Below are 19,060 nucleotides of genomic sequence, written 5' to 3' on the forward strand. Positions count from 1 at the left end.
TTCCTATAGCCTTCAGGTGCAGCAGCAATGCATGTTCCATCATGTTACTTTATCCAGCTGCAGCACTCCCACTTCCCAGGCATGTAAAGCATCAATAAGAACACAGTTAAGGCAGGAGACAGATATTACTTTATCATTGACACTAAGTTTGAGAGAGAGAGAGAGAGAAAAAGAGAGAGAGAGAATTTAAGATTTTGAAAGTGTTATGCCAAGCAGTGCTAACAAAAGAGCCACAGTCAAGAGAGTGTTAAGTTGTACCAAGAGGACAATTTAACAAGGAACTACCCCCACCCTGATTGTCAAAATGCTGCCTCAAATAAAACAAAAATATATAAATTGAACCTATAGGAGTCACTGAGTTCCATCTTGGCCTTTCTTAAGGTGTCATACTCCACATAAAGCACAGCTTATTTCAATGAACACACCAGAGAAGAAGCAGCAGTGTACATCTCCTGACCTACCAACTAGGCCTTCAGCACAATGCCACCAGCAAAGAAAGAAAGACAGGCAAGATGCAGAACCAACCAGCAGTGTGTGTAGATATGCACTAGTGACAGGCAGCCTGGTATCTCTTACTTCTTGTCTCTCAGAAGCCAGGCTCTCCCAGAGAATGAGAAGAGCTTGAAAAGAAGGCACAACTTCCTCCACCCTAAACAACTGCTAGAAGCAATACAATCACACAGCCAAAGAAGAGCTAGTCTCAACAGTGATTACAGTACCTCCCCTTCATATAGGGCATTTTTACAGCTGACTCATGTTTTCTCCTGTCTCTCCTTCCACCTCATCTTCCCCCAGTCTCCCGGGGCTGATGCTTCCTTACATAGGCTGCTAACGTTGTCCTTTTGCCACTCTGCTTTGACTTGACAGCTCTTACATTTTTGAGCCTTCTCCAGCTAACTCTTCCCAGCTACATCCTCTACCATAACTATTCACTTCAGCTTCTGAATCTACACAGCTTATGCACAGGTATATCACATCCTTAAAAAACATAAAACCTATGCAGGCGAGCAGTGCATCCAACAATGCTCGTAAAGCAAATCAAGTTGCTCATCTTTCCTCACACTCCATCTCAAACAATATGAGCCTGCAAACAAACTAGACTAAGGAATATTAGTGAGATACATTTTCATGGCATTTCAAATGCCTACCCAACTGTAAAAACACCATCCCTTAAGTCTTTGGTCACTTCATGCTTTGCACATTCCTACATACCAAGAAATAAGATAATGTACCTCTCTCTCAACAATCCTGACAGCTTCTTCAAGTGGTTTCACATTTTTTTTATTGCCACACATACATTTACACATACCAGAAACTGACTCACTGTACACAAGTCTATGCATGCATAACAATTACCTGAAAAACAAGCAGTTTCTTTTGTCATTTCGTGATTATATTAATGAAAGTGTGTTACACTTTCAGTCCAAGAAAAGGAGACCCAGAACTGGCAGAGCATTAAGACTAGACTGCAGTATAAATGGTTAATAATGTACAATTTTCTTGTTAGTGACCTTCTAATGAAAAGGGCAAAACATTAGAAGTGAGTCATTACAACTTGAAGAGACTACCAAAAGTTGGCTGCAACTTTTGTCTTGCAATCATTCACATCTTTGCTTCACTGTACGGTGCCAGTTACTTCACATCTACCAACGTATTCATGTGGCAACAAGTTTGCTTCAACATCCTTCCGGTCAAATATGTTCACAGTCTTAGTGTCAGGGCCCTCAGAATTTCAATACCTGCTATTTGGGAGTTACACATTTTATAGCACTCAATGAATTTCTATTGCTCATAGTCAATAAAAATTCACCTCAGATTTCCTTGCCAGCTTTCCTACCAGTTTATACTCTATAAGTCCAAGTTTAGCAGGAAAGGGAAAACAGATACTTTTTTCCATTTTCTGGTACTCACTTAGTTTAACAGATCCATCCATTCCTAACAGCACGTTGTCACTCTTAATGTCTCTGTGGATGACCTGGTTGGCATGTAGGAACTCAAGCGCTTGCAAGCACTGGATGGGAGAAAAAAGCAAAAGAAAGGAAAACAAAACCAAATCAAGAAAAGATATTCAAGCAAATGGAAACTCAATTTGTGTATGTGAACACGAATTCAAAAGCAATGCTTATACCCTTAGCCAGTGCAGAGTAAAGAAATACAACAGTTATTATTTTAAATAACCAGCAGAGGAAGCTCTTGTGCTAAAAAATATCCTCCAGGTCTCATGAAGTCAAAAATCATTTAACCATGGAGCTTCTCTTATAGCTTAACACAAACCCATAAATTAAACTCATCATCACTCAAGAGAGTCTCAAAAATCCCAGATGTTAATTTTGGTACATCCTATGAATTCTACAAAGGAACCACAAAGTGTCATGTGAGTGCTTTTTACCCTGAAGTCTCACCGGGTGGAATTGGTGAGACTTCTTTCTCAACATGCATTCAAATTCTCTTACAGTAAAGGCTGTAAAACATATTCATGATTCAAGTCACTAATATTGGGTTTGCATTTTCTTAGATAAAAGCCTTTCACACTTAGTTTCTGCCTAAAAACATAATGGAATTTACTTTTGCTATTTAAGAATAAAAGGAAAATAATGTAATTGTAAGATTTTTCTCTTTTAATATAAGCAGAACATTTACCATTTGCAACTTGACATGGATGCAGTGCCCAGTGGGGTTTCCCATGTCTTCATTCACTTTAGCACAATGGCACTGATTTACAGAATGAAGCACATCTAACATGCTGAGCAGCAGAGTTTTGATAGTACAATAGTTCAACAATAGTAGATTTTTTTTTCTTCAGAAAAGTGAATTACTGTTACAGCAAAGTTACTTTCAGTTCTCTGCTTCCAGCTCCGGTTTCCCTGGAAATCATTACCTGTCCATACACGTTAATGTGCAAGTTTGCTTTCCATCCCCTCACTTTGGGTGAGTCATCAAAAGCAGATGTCATAGTGATGCAGTCAAATGGGAGTTTTAAAAGTCTAAGTTTCTCCTGCACAGCAGATAATACAACTACTTCTACTTCTGCCATAAAAAATGAAGCCTGATCTGGATGCCAGCACTCTGAATCAGAGCAGAAACCACTGATAAGTTGTAATATCAGCAATTTTTAACTCTTCCATTTGAAATCTTCCTGCAATCTTAAAATTATTTCATCTACAATCTTCCAGAGAATTCTTTTTCTGAGAAACCATGTCACTGGACTATAGATTTCACGCACTATGAAAAATACTAAAATGAAAAGGGAAAATCTGCATCAAGTTCATCTTTATTTTAGTACATGTTCCTTAAAGTATCCTGGTTTCATCACATCCACTTTCACGTTCTTAGCAGTTAACCTTCTTCCTTCTGAAAAACACTCCAAAGCTTTCAGTCTTCTTTCTTTTCCTTTTTTTTTTTTTTGTTCTTTTAAAATTATATTCACACCTCTACTTTCTACACTACCTACATATGAATACTCAGTTTTCTTTTCGGTGCTTCTGAACAGTCTTTGTTAGTCAAAGCTAAAAAAGTCACTGTTTCCAGCTGCTAAACTTGTTCATTGCTCTTCCTTGAACTTCAATTCTGTTTCTGTTAACACTGTCAGAACAAGGTAACCCAGGTACCAAACCCAAAACCTTTGTTTGCCCTACCACCTAATATTCCCAAAACCTAGCTCAAAAACTGCCATAGCGCTTTTGAGTCACAACTTGCAAACTCCCAATTTTCTGAGTTAAACTAATTTTGATATTTTCTGTAATTTTAGTATTGATTTCATTCATTCTAACTTAATGGCTCCCACAGCAACTGCTGCCATTAGTCCTATCCTATCTGTACCATAAAACCTAGGGGAACAAAATGCACCTTCGTTCCTCTATCCATCAACTATAATACTCACCTCTCTGCAAACAGCAGCTATCTGTGCTTCATCCATACAAGTTTCTGTGACCACATCTGTTAGCGAGCCTCCAGCCAGATACTCCATCACCACAAACAATTCATCTCCTACAAGGTAACTACAAACAGAAAACAAAAAGCATGTCCGTTCGCCATCAAGAGATTGAAAACTGAAAAATGACTGATAAGAGCCTGTCAATGAAGTGATTCATAAGCACTCAAAGACAAGCAGCAAAGAAAGTTAATCTCTGGAAGGCAGCCAGAAATGTAAACACTGACAATAAAAGCTGCCTGCTTCTTATTACCTAAACAGGCAGGATAACACCCTACACGTCTCACACACAATCATGCAAAACAGAAGCACTCCTCCAGCTATGCTCTTGTCTGCCACTGATCCCAAACTACATACAGCACTGCACTCATGACAGAAGAAGCCTTCTTACTGAATGAAGACCACTCCTTATAAGAGATTATGCCCCTGCCCCCTCCCCCCCCCTTTTTTTTTTCAGATGACAGCAAATACCATCTCATTTGTAAGACCCTTAGGTACAAGAAGTCTGAGTTTGTGTAAGAATGTCATGTTATAACCCCTTGAAGACCTGAGGGATGAAGGAATCAGCAGCTGTCTGCATTTACCTGTCCAGGAAATTGACTATGTTGGGGTTCTTCAGCTCCTTCATTACCAAGATTTCATTAATAATCAACTCCTTCTTGGGCTGTTTCTGCAGGTTTATCTGTTTAATAGCAACCTGAACAGGAAAAAAGTAAGAGCAATCACTCAAACCTGAGTATCAAAACATTTTGATCATTCTTAATACAGTGAAAAGTTAGAAGAAATTCTTTAGCAGGATTAAAGGAGTTGAGCACAGCTTGCAGCTGGCAAGTAATTTATTTATTAGCATACAACTTAAAAGAATGCAACCTGATGAGCATACAACAAGCCTAAAGCAGAAGAGAATCATGTAGCAACTAAGAGAAGAAATATAAGCCTTCCAATGCAAGCAAAGTTTTTCTATATTCTATCCAAATTAGTGTTTGGGTATAACGAATGCTGGGACGCAGAAGGAATTCCTCTCAAAGCAGTTAAGCCAATGAACTATCCCAGAGAGACAGAGAGAAGGAAAGATAAAGACCTATCTTATCCAGGAAATAAGGTAATCAGGACAAGTATTCCAGACTTTAAAATGGAGACTTGACCCAGCTATGTTAGCTACAATGCTTTCAGGTGGCAGTTCAAAGCTTTACAAGATGACCAACCCATGAGTCCAAAACCAAACACAAGAACCAATGTAATCTTGTAGACACAATCATTATCACATGGCCTAGAGCATTAAGAAAACTTGTGGCACAGAATCACAAAATAACTAAGATTGGAGGGGGCCTCTGGAGGTCATCCAGCCCAATCCCTTGCTTAAAGTACAGCCAATGTGGAACAGGTTGCTGAAGGTCTTGTGTAACCGGGTTTTGAACAGAGATCTCAATAAGCAGATATTCCACAACCTCTTTGGGTCCTCTGTCCTTTGTTTGATCATCCTCACTACGATGGAAAAAAAATTTCTAATACCTAACCAGAATTTCCCTTACGTCAATTTATGTCTGTTGCATCTTGACCTGTCACTGCGCAGCTCTAAGAGGAGTCTAGCTCCATATTCTCTACACCTTCCCATTAGGGTGCTGAAAATGACAATAAAATCCTACTTCTGGTTTTTCTTCTTACCTACCAACGAACAGACCTGACTCTATCCTCAGACATCAAGCACTGAGGAAGCAGCATACTGCATCTGTTTAATGCACAAACACTGCAAACAATCAACTCAATAGCCCAACCAGCTGACAAGACGCAGAGGAGGCTTAAGAAAGGCACTGGACTGCAAAACTTGCTCTGCAGTTAGTAAAATGACATGAAGTAGTGCAGTATGTAAAAGCAAATTAAGAGACAACGTACTGAGATGATTGAAAGGCTTGCATTTTAACAAGAAGTACTGCTCCACTACTGCACTGGTAAATGTGGTTGCTGTTGAAAGGGCAATTACTTATCAGTGACCTGAGGAATATTTACTTGCAGATACTTAAAGCAGAAGTTAAGGAAATCTGAATTTAAAGAAAAGCAAGTAATTCCTAAAATTTTAGTCCCAGGAGCCATCAATTTCATCAAGTGGGTTTGGAGAAACCAAACAGTAAAAGCAAGGAGCAGGATGTGGAAAAGGCATTCTAAATACAACGAAAAATCATACGCGGCAAGCTGTCTGCACATAGGCACATCCATCACCTTTCCTGAGACAAGACTAAAGAACAAGTGGGCAAAGACTAAACAAAGCTATATTTCTGAAAATGCAGGGCACCACTGCCCACACATCTTGAAGGGTTTTCAAACCCCCTGAACCTGTTCTCAAAACCCGTTTTTGGAACACCTCACACCCTCTGCTTTTCACTGGAAAGAAAGAGAACTATTTTTAGCTTTCACCGTCTGATTGCCATAGAACAGTGCACACACTGTTACAAATGACTAGGGCAAACAATACACTGAGAGGTGATAGCAGAACTGGCAACCACAGAAAGGAGTCTAATCAAATCATCTCAGCCACCTAGAGAAGAGCATTTATATCCATTATATTTCATTGCAATGAACAGAGAAATCTTACCTCCTGCCCTGTTGCCACGTCAATAGCTGTGAAAACTGTACCTGAAGCCCTGTGAAGAAGAACAACATTAAAGCAAGCGTAACAAACATGCACATGAACAGACAAATCACAGACACAAAATTGTGTCAGCTCTCGATGCTGCAAGAGCTGCATCAAAAAAGAAGGCTATTAAAAGTAAGTGGCATCACAGAAATGCCAGTCAGGCCACACAAAACAAAACAATTACAAATACACTCTCTTCTGACACCAGCTTAGACATCTTGAATACAGGAGACAAAGTCATAGAACAAGAGAATCATAGAATAGTTAGGGCTGGAAAGGACCTTAAGATCATCAAGTTCCAACCCCTCTACCATGGACAGGGATGCCTCACACCAGACTATGCCACCCAAGACTCTCCAGAACTTGTGCTGTTCCCTATGCTGAGATAAGCTGGGTAGTCCTTTCTATAGTAGATATTACTTTTCCCCCAGGGGAAGCCTGTCGACAAACACACATAGATCTATTTGGAAAGTATACAGTAGAAGTTAGGCATATTGAAGTTGAATAAGTTAAAACATGTATATATATTTTTTTTTTATAACAGAAGGATTCAAAGGACCACTAGATGAATAACTTAGCCACAGCAATATTGTTAGCTTAGCACACAGAAACCTTCCTGACATGTCCTCATGCCATCCAGCAGTCATATTACAAAGTGGATGAATGCACCTTACTAGGAGAGGAGAGCATTAGATACACCCACAGAGAAGTTGCAGAGCTATGCTTTTGCATTAAGAGACACAATGCAAAGCTTCCATTACTGTGTAAAGCCTTCACCGCCTGTTTAGCACGGCTCAATACAGCCATTTCTGCCTGCCTCAGTAAGTGGTGTCTACGTGACAGTATCAGACAGGGAACAGAACACCCCTTTTAAACACTGACTCACAGGGAACCGAAGTTGGGGTGAACACTTACCCCTGCCCAATTTTCTCATATCTGTTGTATTTTTTCTTGGGATCTCCTATGCTCACAATAGTGCCTAAAAAAAACAATCCAAACAAACAACAATGACCAAAAAAAGTCAATCCCACTATCCCCTTTTAGTAGGACTGATACTTCCAAGATACTTCCAAGATAGGTCAAGCTCAAATAGTATAGGCTTATGCATGAACAGCCAAAGCTTCCTGATTCAGTTCCAGCTGCGAATGGCTCAGCTTCAGGCAATCATTTTGCTATGTTATACTCTTCATGAGACAGGTCATACTGTTTCCCCTCATATCTCCATTTTATTATAACCTTCTGTGTAGCAAAACTCCGTATGAGGTTATGACAAATCTCAACTTAAGCACAGGAACTTTAACATAGTGAAAAATTATCTTCAAGATGATTCTGAACAAGCAACCACAGAAACTATTTTATGTTATTACGATTGTATTATACACATAGATCACGTTATCACAACTGAACTCCAATCCAAAACAACTGTTCTACAGGGTTTTTTTTTTTACCCAATAAGGCTCTGAAGCATATAAATTGGCAAAACTTCTGAATGCAGCTCTTGCAGCCATTGATACAAACTCAATTAAGCACAGTAACCCTTATACAAAAATGAAGGCAAAAACTTAATATTCCTCCCCCAGTCCTAAAGCCTTTGTTTATCTGAAATAAAAAACACCTACGTAGTTTTTCCATGATATCTTCATCTGACATTTTGGTCTTCTTTTTCTGCTTATCACCTGATTTTGCCGCACTGTCAACAGAAGTGTCGCCAGCTGGTGCAGGGATGGGGTCAATTACAGACCGTGTATAAATCTGTTAAGAGAGACCATTTACCTGAGCATTTTCCTTGCGATTATTGACCTTCAGCTGAAAACAATCACAGTTCTTCAAAGATCCCTAAGCACCATTTTATATAACAAGTTTGAGGCAGAAATTAGACCTGAGAAACATTAAAGTCCAGTAAACCAAGATGCTGGAAACCTCTGACAGAAAGCCCCAGGCACCTCCTGAACAGGGCGGATACAAGGAGACAGACGTTCCGTGGTTTTTCTACCTGCTTATTCTTTATAACCCATGCTAGTTTATAGAACAGAAATCACTATTTATTAGTGAGATCAATTACTACTAAGATCTAAAGGAAAAAGATTCATGCTTTGCCATGAAAAGAAGCATGAGACTCCCAGAAATTCCCCATTTGCCCCCAATTTAGGCAATTTTCTTGGAGCTTTATTTCACTTCCTCCTGAGCTGTTCGCATATATGCAGCTACTCAAGAAATATCAAACTGTAGATCTGCCATAGTTTATATGACTATGTACCCCGGGGCACTATCACTTGACAAACACGATTCACATTTGCACTCCTGGAGCAAGAATAAGTGGGCAGAGCAGCAAAATGTACACCTACCACAGCCAAAAGAATGAGCTGGAGGCAAATAAAATCAAGAAAATCAAGTACACTACACTACAGTCCCACTGTACTATGCAAAGTTACAGACACTGGCTATAGTTTTTAGGAGTTAAAAATGCCTCCTCCTCACATGTTGGATTAAAGGATACGCATAACTGTAGAGCTTCAACACAAGCCAACAAACAAATTGGAATTAACATCAGGATTTCTGTTCCAACTGATATTCAGAAATTAGGCATTTCCTTGGCAAACTCAAATAAAAAAAACTTACAACAGCTCATTTCACAAATGTAACACTTTGCTAGAAAACAGAAGTAGAAAATACTGAGAAATGCAAGTCTGATCCATAAACTTTACAGCTGCTCACCGATTTTGTGTGATCTGGCCGTGGAGCAATAACAGGAGGAGGAGCCTCTTCATCATCTTCATCATCATCTGCCACAGCTGCTGATGGTTCTCCTTTGGCATTGGTCTACATTTTTACCAAAGTAAAAAACAAAACAAAACCAACCAAAACAAACTAAACAAAATTGTCTCCCCCACACTGTTATAGATTTCAGGCCTTCTTCTCCCCACATAAAAAGAATTCTTACAGATGTCAAAAGAAAATATTTTTATTATCAGGCTGAAATACTATTGCTCCAGTGAAATATGCTCTGTTGATCCCCCAATTTATGTTTTTATTCCACAAAAAAAAAAATTCTCATTTTAGTTTATACTGCAAGATTCATTATGGAACAAATAAGAAAGACCTGAATTTTTACGTGCTTAAGAATTTACAAAGAATAGTGAAGACACTCACCGTTGGTGATCCTGAAGGGAAACCATCTTTTTCTAAATAGGACAAATAGCAGAATACGTAAAATCATCAGAATAGTAATTTAAAAAGAGAGCTTTAAATTCAAAGTTCACTTTGAAATCTCCAAAGCATCTGTGTTCTTTACTCTTCACTTTTTAAATTCAAAGTGAACTTTGAATTTAAAAAGTGAAGAGTAAAGAACACAGATGCTTTGGAGATTTTTTTTTTCCATCTTTCAAAAAGCAAAATTTTATGGTCACAGATCAGAAACCAGTATTGCACTAAAGACCATGCAGAAAGAAGCTGCACATTTCTAAAACTCTCCCTAAAAGCAGGGAAACCTATTAACTTCCCAACATGCTCTTCACCCATGTGAGTACCCACACACGGTCCTCCAATTGAGCGCTGCTTGTCACACTTATTGTGTTCTGTCTTACTGAGATGTGAAATCACCACCAAAGGGATGTCTCTGTTCCCTTAGTCTCTTGAATCAAGGGTAAGAATATTACAAAGCCTCATTGCTAAGCTATTTTCTGAAATAACCTGGAAGAAAACTAGGTAAAACTGCCTCTGGTAGTAGGACACTCCTTCACTCAGCCTTCCCATGCCCCATAGCTCCTGGTCTAGAAGCCACAACTTATTTTGCTTCTTTGATGTCATCACATGGTGACATCAAGTTCACAGATAGCTGTTTTGGCCATAGACAGGAGGAGCAATGTCTCCAGCACGAAATCAGTTAATCTCAGCCTTAGAGATTATAGCTTTATAAACACAGCCTGTTCAAGTTAATTTTGGCTGCTATTTTGCATTATCTATTTCCATTTCTTCCCTTCTCCATTTAAACCAGGAAAATAACTGGACAAAACAGTTTCAGTGATTTTTAAATCTGTCTTCAAGTATTTTTTCCTCATGGAAAAGTAGTCTGCTTTTTCAGCTTTTGAATTAGATTTATTATTCTCTGTACTCCTCCTCAATATGTCTTGCACACACTTGGATCTCACCTGGAGCAGAAAAACTCAGGTACTTCTGTTTTGCTGTGTCTTTGGAGTCATAGAATTTCAGCACATCTAGTACCGCCTGAGGGTTTTTCTTCTGTTCTAGCTTTGTGATATTTGAGGTCTGAAGCAACCGAGCCCATTGCTCTGGCATTCCCTGAAAAAAATAGGCTATTTTAAGCATACTTTTAACACTTTAAAGATTTTTCAACAGTAGAACATTTTCCTCTGTAAAAAGCAGAACACATTCAGCCTTGAACACCTGAACAAGTACGATGGAGTTTTAATGGGGAGCACATATGTCCATAGGTGACACAGTGCAAAACACTATGCCAATACGATGCCACCTCATTCAGGTACATGAAGCCAGATACGAGGAACAGAAACACAAAAGCACTCAACAGAACAAGTGTTACCCACTAATGAGAGTGGGCTAAAAAGGGTTTCTCAGGGAAGGCTCTCCCAGGTGACTCAAAGCATCAGATACGACATTTACACTGCAGAAGTACTAACAGAACACAAACTCTTTACTCTGCACACTGAACAAATACACAGTAAAATTACTTCTTTGATAAAAGCAAAGACTTTATTGTAAAACATCACAATGGCTTCACTACAGCCCTGACTCATAGCTGTTTTCTGAGCAACTCCAAGGCAGGTACACTTACAGTGAACTCTCCAGTAACAGCATCAAAGCCAACATGGATGGTGTGCTCAAAATCTGATGGTGGGGAGATTTCTGGCCTTTCCTTTTCCTTCTTCTTGCTTCCTGAAAAAGATATTCAAAGATCTACTGAGCAAAGACTTAAAGTCCTATCGTCTCCACTTAATATAATCAATCCAAGCATCACAACAATTAGGATGAATGTAACATTATTCTGTTTAATGGACGGAGGTGTTTACAGATGTAGCACAGTTGGTGTTTTCAAGTGGGTACAGACTTCATGTAAGAATCAACATCTTGTTCCATTCAAGTAAGTCATAACAAGGAAAATAAAGAAGCAAGGAAATAAAGAGATTAAGAGCACCAGAGTGCAAAGAGCTCCACTGAGCATATAAAATCTAAACATATGAAATGTTTAAAATGCAAAAGAGAATATTTTAATATGGATTACAATCACCACTGAAGACAACTTCAGTTCAACCTCAAGTTCACCCTAAAGACAGTTAAAACTCAGTTGCCTCACTACTGCAATTCAAGGTAATTAATGCAAACTAGGACTTCCTGTGATGAAGATAAGAATTTATAGCTTCAGAGCAATTACCTAATTTCAATTAAAGGAGGCAGGGGGGAGCAAGCATACTAAGTACCAGAAACAGATAATGAGAAGGACCATGTGCTCAATCCAACCTAGATTCAATTAAATTCATAAGATGTTTTATAACGCCTATGGCTTGGTTGGGGCTTTATTATTTTTTTCCTGACAAAGAGAAAATAAATAAAACTAAAAGACAATTTGTAGTTAAATGTAAAATACACCACTCTGTTCCCTTTCCTCAAAAAAGATTTGGAGTGAAGCTGGAAGGTTTCAGGAATATGTTTTATTGTTCTGGCAAAAAAGCCTGACCCCTGCTTTCTTTCTCTGCCAGAGCAGAGAAGTATACTTGCTGTTTGCTCTCCAGGTAGAAAGATGATGCTCAGGGCCTCATCTCACAGTCCTCTGCTGAAAGGCAGAGCTCTGGCAGTGAGCTCTACAGCGTGTCTAACCTGATACCAGGAAAACTGCATGTGTAATCCTGGGAATGCCTGTCGGCTTGCAAAACATATAGCTGAATCAGCTGCGTTTATTCTAGCGTGCATGAAGCCAGCAGGAATGCCATAGTGCTCCCAAAAGGAAAGCAGCACACTATTTTGCAGCCTAAAAGGTTTTTCTGCTTTGTTTTTACATTTACCTTCAAAATGAAAGTAACATGGTTTCGGTACAGAAAGCGCAGCTAAAACAGCACCCTCTGTTACAACATGGTAAAGAGTTCCTGCGTATCACAGAATATCACAGAATCACAGAATTGTCAGGGTTGGAAGTGACCTCTCATCTAGTCCAGTCCCCCAACACGGGGCAAGCATAGATTGTGCTGCTCAGAGCCAGAGAATCTGTCTGAAATTCCCTCACGTTGGTGGGAGGGGAAGGACAAGGAACAGAACACAATACGTACAAATGAAAAGCCATGTGGGCTACCTCCAGCTGAACAATGCAGTGGAAAGACACTGCTATTATAAACAGGATATCTTTAATATAGCTGCACAGGTCAGAGCCAAAAAGCAAATGGACTGCCAAATGTTCCCATTAACATTGTTAAGCCGCCATAGGACAGAATAAACTTGCTTATGTAAAAACCTTTAAGGAAAGTACTGTTTCTCCCCAATCTTTTGCATTTGTTCATGTGAAAACACGGAAGACGGGATATTCCCCAGAAAATTCCTGTTAAGGAGCACTTGACATGTAGGGAACAGGAGCTGGTGCTCAAACCCTCAGAAGTGCTGTGCAAATAAACCCACTCCTTCTAAAAAACACACAGATCTTATTAGTAACCTAGGCAAGGAGACTAAAATTCACTCCTCTGCCCACAGGAACAGCAGAGCAGCACTTCAAAGGCACGTAAGTGGTGAGCTTCAATCAAGAGGCAAGTCCCTTGAGTCATGAGTTGGCAGAACACACTCAAGGGCTCTGTGAACAAGGCCACTATGAGGCCACATTGCTTTTCACCCTCTGATTATATCTGCAACACAATTATGTACTTAAATGGGAATCCTGTTATTAAAGGGCAACACTAGTTTCAAATGGCAAGTGAATCTAAGATGTGGTCCCTCAGCTGTGCAGAGACAGCAGCATGAAGTCCCCCTGTTCCTGGGAGGGGGAAGACACGGGTCCTTCATAAGGATTGCTCTGATGAAGTACCTCAAACTGGACTTTTCCCCAAGTGAAGCCACAGGCACTCTACATGGCATCACCCAAGGTACTTCACACACCCTCCTACATCACAAACCCATCCTCAAGCACACCTCACTTCCCACCAGCCACCCTTCATACACAAAGCACAAAACACAGATGTTTCTCAGCAGCCTTGGCTGTAGTAGTAAGATGACTCCAAACAGTACACTTCGAGTTACTGAGCTGCAGCTGAAACCACAACAAAATCTGCCCTGAGCCAGCAGGGCAGAGCATGTCCCATGCATGATCCCTGGTACTGGGTGATGCCCCACAGCACCTCCTTTAGAAAGTTTTCCTTGAAGACAAGCATTTCTTGGTTTAGGGGACTATTTTAAAGCTTTTCAAACACAAACAAGTTCATTTGACTGGCAAATTCATGACAATTAAGTACTCTAGTAAAAGATGACTATCACTTCATTTATCCTAAGCAGTGAAACGAGGAGGAAAAACCCTCCACAACTAGGTCATTAAATGATCCTTCAAACTCTTATGCTTACTTCAAAGAATCCCAGACTGGTTTGGGTTGGAAGGAGCCTTAAAGCTCATCCAGTTCCAACTCCCGACCACGGGCAGGGACACCTTCCACTAGACCAGGTTGCTCCAAGCCCCGTCCAACCTGGCCTTGAACACTGCCAGGGATGGGGCAGCCACAGCTCTCTGGGACCCTGTGCCAGCATCTCACCACCCTCACAGGGAAGAATTTCTCCCCAGTGTCAAATCTGAATCTCCCCTCTGTCAGTTTAAAGCCATTCCCCTTGTCCTGTCCCTAGAGGCCCTTGTCAAAAGTCCCTCTCCAGGTTTCTTGCAGTCCCTTCAGGCACTAGGAGCTGCTCTAAGGTTTCTTTGGAGACTTCTCTTCTCCAGGCTGAACCAGCCCAGCTTTCTCAGCCTGTCTCAGAGCAGAGCTGTTCCAGTCCTCAGAGCATCCCCGTGGCCTCCTCTGGACTCCAGCACAGAACTAGCTCTGACCTGGGGCAGAGACTGTGCATTTGCTCAACTTCACCATCTGCAGTGTGTCATCCCCCAAGAACTCCCCAGTGCCATCTCCTAAGCTAGAGAAACCTGCCAAGAGAGGACATAGAGGGCCAGAGCTGGCCAGAAGGGACCTTGCAAAATCACACACACAGAACTACAAAACAAAAGTCAAATATTATCCAGCAATAGGTCTGTTGGTGGTGGCATTGTACATCTCCTGGTAAAGCATCCCTTCAGATTCTGAAAAGGATAATTTACCATTCTGATAGGAATTTGTTAACATTTACACTGGCTGGAGAAATTTTTCCCATGAAAAAATTTCTATCTCAGGTTGACAGATTATTATGCATATAGTTCCAACATATTTTTAAAATCCAAGCAGGAAGTTATTAGCATTTCTGTAAAGAATCACATATTCTAAAGCTTCCCAGCAGCAAATTTTTTTTTCCTCAAATGTATTTAAATGGCTATTTCTGGTGAGGGTGCTCAGCCGTGCTAATGAACAGAACAACTAACTTCTGACTGCTGTTTTAGTGCCAGAAAATCACTGTGCCCATTTCCATTCTGCTTACGTTTGGCTGCCAGTTTCACAGTCTTGAGAGACAAAACCATTTCTTTAAATGCTTCCATTATCCCTGCAGCAGGTCACCCAATCCACAAGGTTTATTCCAGATTAAAAAAAAATGCCACTTTCAGATAGTTTCTTTAAACCAAGTAGTTCAATTACCATTTTTCCTAACCACTACTGCCATGCAGTAAAACCTGCCTTTAATGTAAAGGACATTACTTAAAATACTTTTTAACATTTAGAAAACAAAAACTGACACTATTTTCTCTAAAAAGTGTTTTAGTCTGCAGAAATTACTTCCTCCATTTTTAGTGTGCATCACTAAATATAAGTAGGTACACAGACACCTGCTAGACAAGTACGCAGATCAATGTCCATAACTTTGGTACATGTCCATATTTACAAGAGTGGTCTGAATAAGCTTTAGTAATGGGACTCCAAAGCAATTTCAGACAAGCAAATACAACTTTAGACAAGTCTTCAATCACCTCCCTGGCTATTTCAGCAATGAACAAACCCACCTTCAAGATGGAAAGAAGAAACGTCCAAGGAGAAGTAAAGATGCTGTGAAATGTCACTGAGCTCTCCAGCTGCGCTATAGCCACTTGCAGTCATAATTCATTTCGCAACACAAACAAGTCTTACATAGTATTATTAATTCAGAGCAAGGAAAACCTTCCTTTACATGGGGTTTATGTTCCACTTCATCATATCCCCAACTGTAAAAAACGGGTTACAAACGGTCTGATGAATAATCAATCCAACAGCCTAATGACAAGTGTCAGATCAGCTCATAAGCTGTTCTCCTAGCCTGAAGATGACAGATGTGATCCTTCCACAAGATTTTCTTGCAGCACTCACCATAACAATTTCAAGGCACTTCCTCCCATGACCAGTGACATAATGATAAAACATCAGTTTCTGCAGTATTGAAGGGTTAAGTCAGAACCTTGTCCAGACACACAGCACTACACCAAGCTGACAGCACCCAGATTCATCACCTTTATCAGCCTCAGAGGCCTGGAGTCTCTCTCTTGAGCTGGTTCCAACAACCTGTAGTAGCTTTTCATGTTCTCCTTACAGATTTACCTCTTTAAGGTTTTACCCATGTCAGTAAAAACACCACTACTTCTATTGCTGAAATCCAGCCACCGACAGTTATTTCACAGTAAGTGACCTTGTGAAATAACTATTCTGCTTCCAAAAGCTACACTGGTCAAATCCTTCCATCCTCCAAAAAGGAAAGCACACCCGCTGTCAAAAGCAGAAACTCTGCCAGATCATGAAAAGCCTGACCTTCTGAATACAGGGAAGCCTCCAGCATTTGTCTCCCGGGTGAGGCATGGCTGCAGAGGAACTGCTCATACAGCTGAGCAAGAGTAAATTCCAGCCCTCGGGAAAATACTGAGCCAAGAGAATACATAACCGGAGGAGCAGAGTCTCCTGAAACAGTCAAACCTGTGCCAGCATGACTGAAACAGTCCTGCCCAGCACATCAGCAGCATCAGGCTTGTACACCCATGCAACAGTTTTACTGTACCAAATGTTAGAAGATATTTCTATCTATTCACTATTTTGTTCTACATGGATACAGACACCCTGGAGAACCAGGATCAGGGCTCTAGTGCTGTATATACATTCATCATATAGAAAAGAGGACAGAAACAAAGCACAAATACAGTCCAGTTTCATTACAGTCATTTTTTCTCAGAAATAATCCTTGCTTACAGCATTCCAGATTTTTCCATTAGTAATTATTCCTAACGGTACAGTGACAGAGACAGAAGGACTTCACTTCTCAATGCTCCTTCAAACACAGTGCACCCCCACCACTATTTCTTTATTACCATTTTTTTCTTCCCAAGGTACCACATAAATGGTCATCAACATGAAGGAACTCCCCAAATTTAAACTAAAAATCTGCATTTAGTGTAGCAAAATGGTAAGTGATCTGACACCCAGGAATCACAAGCATTTATCAGGGTTGTTTGGTAATGCATTACTTTAAACTGGGCAGCAAGCATGAGAAGCAATAGGTGGTGGTTTTCCCCTGTGAACTATTCAATTTTTCTTACTTAGCATTTCATCTTCAAACATCCCAGTGCAAGCAGGAAAAAACACCTCAGTTCATAGAACACACATATCCAACTTTCAACCTTTCCTCCAATCCCCTGCACTTGGACAGGCTGGATTCAAATGTCTGAAGCACTACCAAAACTTACAAGAAGAGTAAAGGAATACAACTAGTAACCTTGAAAAATAGAGGTATCTCACCTTTTTCAGTGATAAAGAATATGGAGATGATTTTATTCCTAGGTTTTCTCTCTTCTGGTACAGAGGGCAGGGGTTTCAAACTGTGGTTGGCAGACAACTGGTCTTTACCCCCTGTGGTGACGATAGCACTGCTCATCCGGACAGGAGGAGCTGGTGGCTTGTCTTCTACTTCTCCGTTGACAGACATGGTTCTCAATAGCTAGTGAACGCACTGAAAGAGAAATATCTGTTTTAACTTAAGAAGAGAACATAGAACACATAAATGTATCATTTCTTCTGCTAGACAACAGGGAAAGGAGGTGTAATTCAACTCTGAAGAACTCAGTAAGCACTGCACTGGCAGACACTGATGTCTCCGTCAAAGGAAGCCGATCTCTTCTTCACTCCCACACCCATTCATTTGTGCCAGCAGCAGCATTTGTGGGATGAGGCGACAAACTTTTCCAGTGATAAAACTAACCCAGTCAAAAAGAAAAGTCAGTTTTATCTGTTCACACAAAGGACAGTCCACATAAGGGTATAAGTACAACAGCTTTTGTTGGTAGCTTTACCCCAAAGGACTTCATGCTCCAACAGCTTTAAAAGCCTTAGATTATTTCCTTCATGTCATTTATCAGACAAGAACTTGAGGAGAAAAGAATAGCTTATGTTTGTAAGCATGCTATTTCAGCACACTGCCCACATCAAGTCATATTAAGAATATCTCTACCAAATTATGCAGCCTACATTAAAGAGCATGAGACTTGGATCCATTGGGTACATTCTACCTGTGAATGAGGACTTGCATTACTTCCCTACTTTGTGCTACACTTTCTCCATTTGTAAAGAGAACATATACTATTACCACAATTACCTTTCCTTAACAAAAACAGAGAATCATAGAATCACAGGTTGGTTTGGGCTGGAAGGGACTTAAAGCTCATTCAGTTCCAACCCCCCGCCATGGGCAGGGACACCTTCCACTAGAGCAGGGTGCTCCAATCCCTGTCCAACCTGGCCTTGAACACTGCCAGGGATGGGGCAGCCACAGCTTCTCTGGGTAGCCTGTGCCAGCGCCTCAGCACCCTCACAGGGAACAATTTTTCTCTAATATTTAATCCAAATCTCCCCTCTGTCAGGTTAAAGCCATTCCCCCTTGTCCTATCCCTAAAGGTCCTTGCCCAAAGTCCCTCTCCAGGTTTCTTGTAGCCCCTTTAGGCGCTGGAAGCTGCTCTAAGATCACCCTGGAGCCTTCTCTTCTCCAGGCTGAACAAACCCAGCTCTCTCAGCCTGTTTCAGAACAGAGCTGCTCCAGTCCTCAGAGCATTCCCGTGGCCTCCTCTGGACTTGCTCCAACAGCTCCATGTCCCTCTTGTGTTGGAGGCCCCACATGACACAAAGCAAGAGGTTTATGTCATGAAGCTCAAGAATGATTAAAACTATCAACATAAACACCCATGAAAACATAATTTCTGCACAAAGAGCTTCAGAGGCACAAGCAGCATAAAGTTCTGGCAGTGCAACTAAAAACTGAATATGTGCTGGTTTCTCCATCTACTTAAAGACCGATGGGGATCAGCAGTCAAAACTGTGCAGCACCCACCTAGACAAACGTGCCTTTGAGCCCTC

At 40.6% G+C, this 19,060-nt stretch overlaps 1 protein-coding gene across 1 annotated transcript in view; it reads right to left on the reverse strand.

The window, feature by feature from the left end:
- The window catches only part of PAK2 (p21 (RAC1) activated kinase 2), a 43,691-nt gene that overhangs the window by 6,211 nt on the left and 18,420 nt on the right, over window positions 1–19,060 (reverse strand). Inside the window, exons 2-12 of the mRNA XM_080622698.1 lie at window positions 17,453–17,663; window positions 11,374–11,474; window positions 10,712–10,862; window positions 9,714–9,745; window positions 9,279–9,383; window positions 8,183–8,315; window positions 7,479–7,542; window positions 6,522–6,570; window positions 4,516–4,628; window positions 3,881–3,998; window positions 1,912–2,011 (exon numbers count right to left, since the gene is read on the reverse strand). Of these exons, the coding sequence (XP_080478824.1) occupies window positions 1,912–2,011; window positions 3,881–3,998; window positions 4,516–4,628; window positions 6,522–6,570; window positions 7,479–7,542; window positions 8,183–8,315; window positions 9,279–9,383; window positions 9,714–9,745; window positions 10,712–10,862; window positions 11,374–11,474; window positions 17,453–17,639 (1,153 nt within the window). The 5' untranslated portion in view covers window positions 17,640–17,663. The remainder of the gene's footprint in view (window positions 1–1,911; window positions 2,012–3,880; window positions 3,999–4,515; window positions 4,629–6,521; window positions 6,571–7,478; window positions 7,543–8,182; window positions 8,316–9,278; window positions 9,384–9,713; window positions 9,746–10,711; window positions 10,863–11,373; window positions 11,475–17,452; window positions 17,664–19,060) is intronic.

This window comes from Psittacula echo (genome assembly GCF_963264785.1).
Source record: "Psittacula echo genome assembly, chromosome: 7".
In the NCBI taxonomy this organism is placed as follows: domain Eukaryota; kingdom Metazoa; phylum Chordata; class Aves; order Psittaciformes; family Psittacidae; genus Psittacula; species Psittacula echo.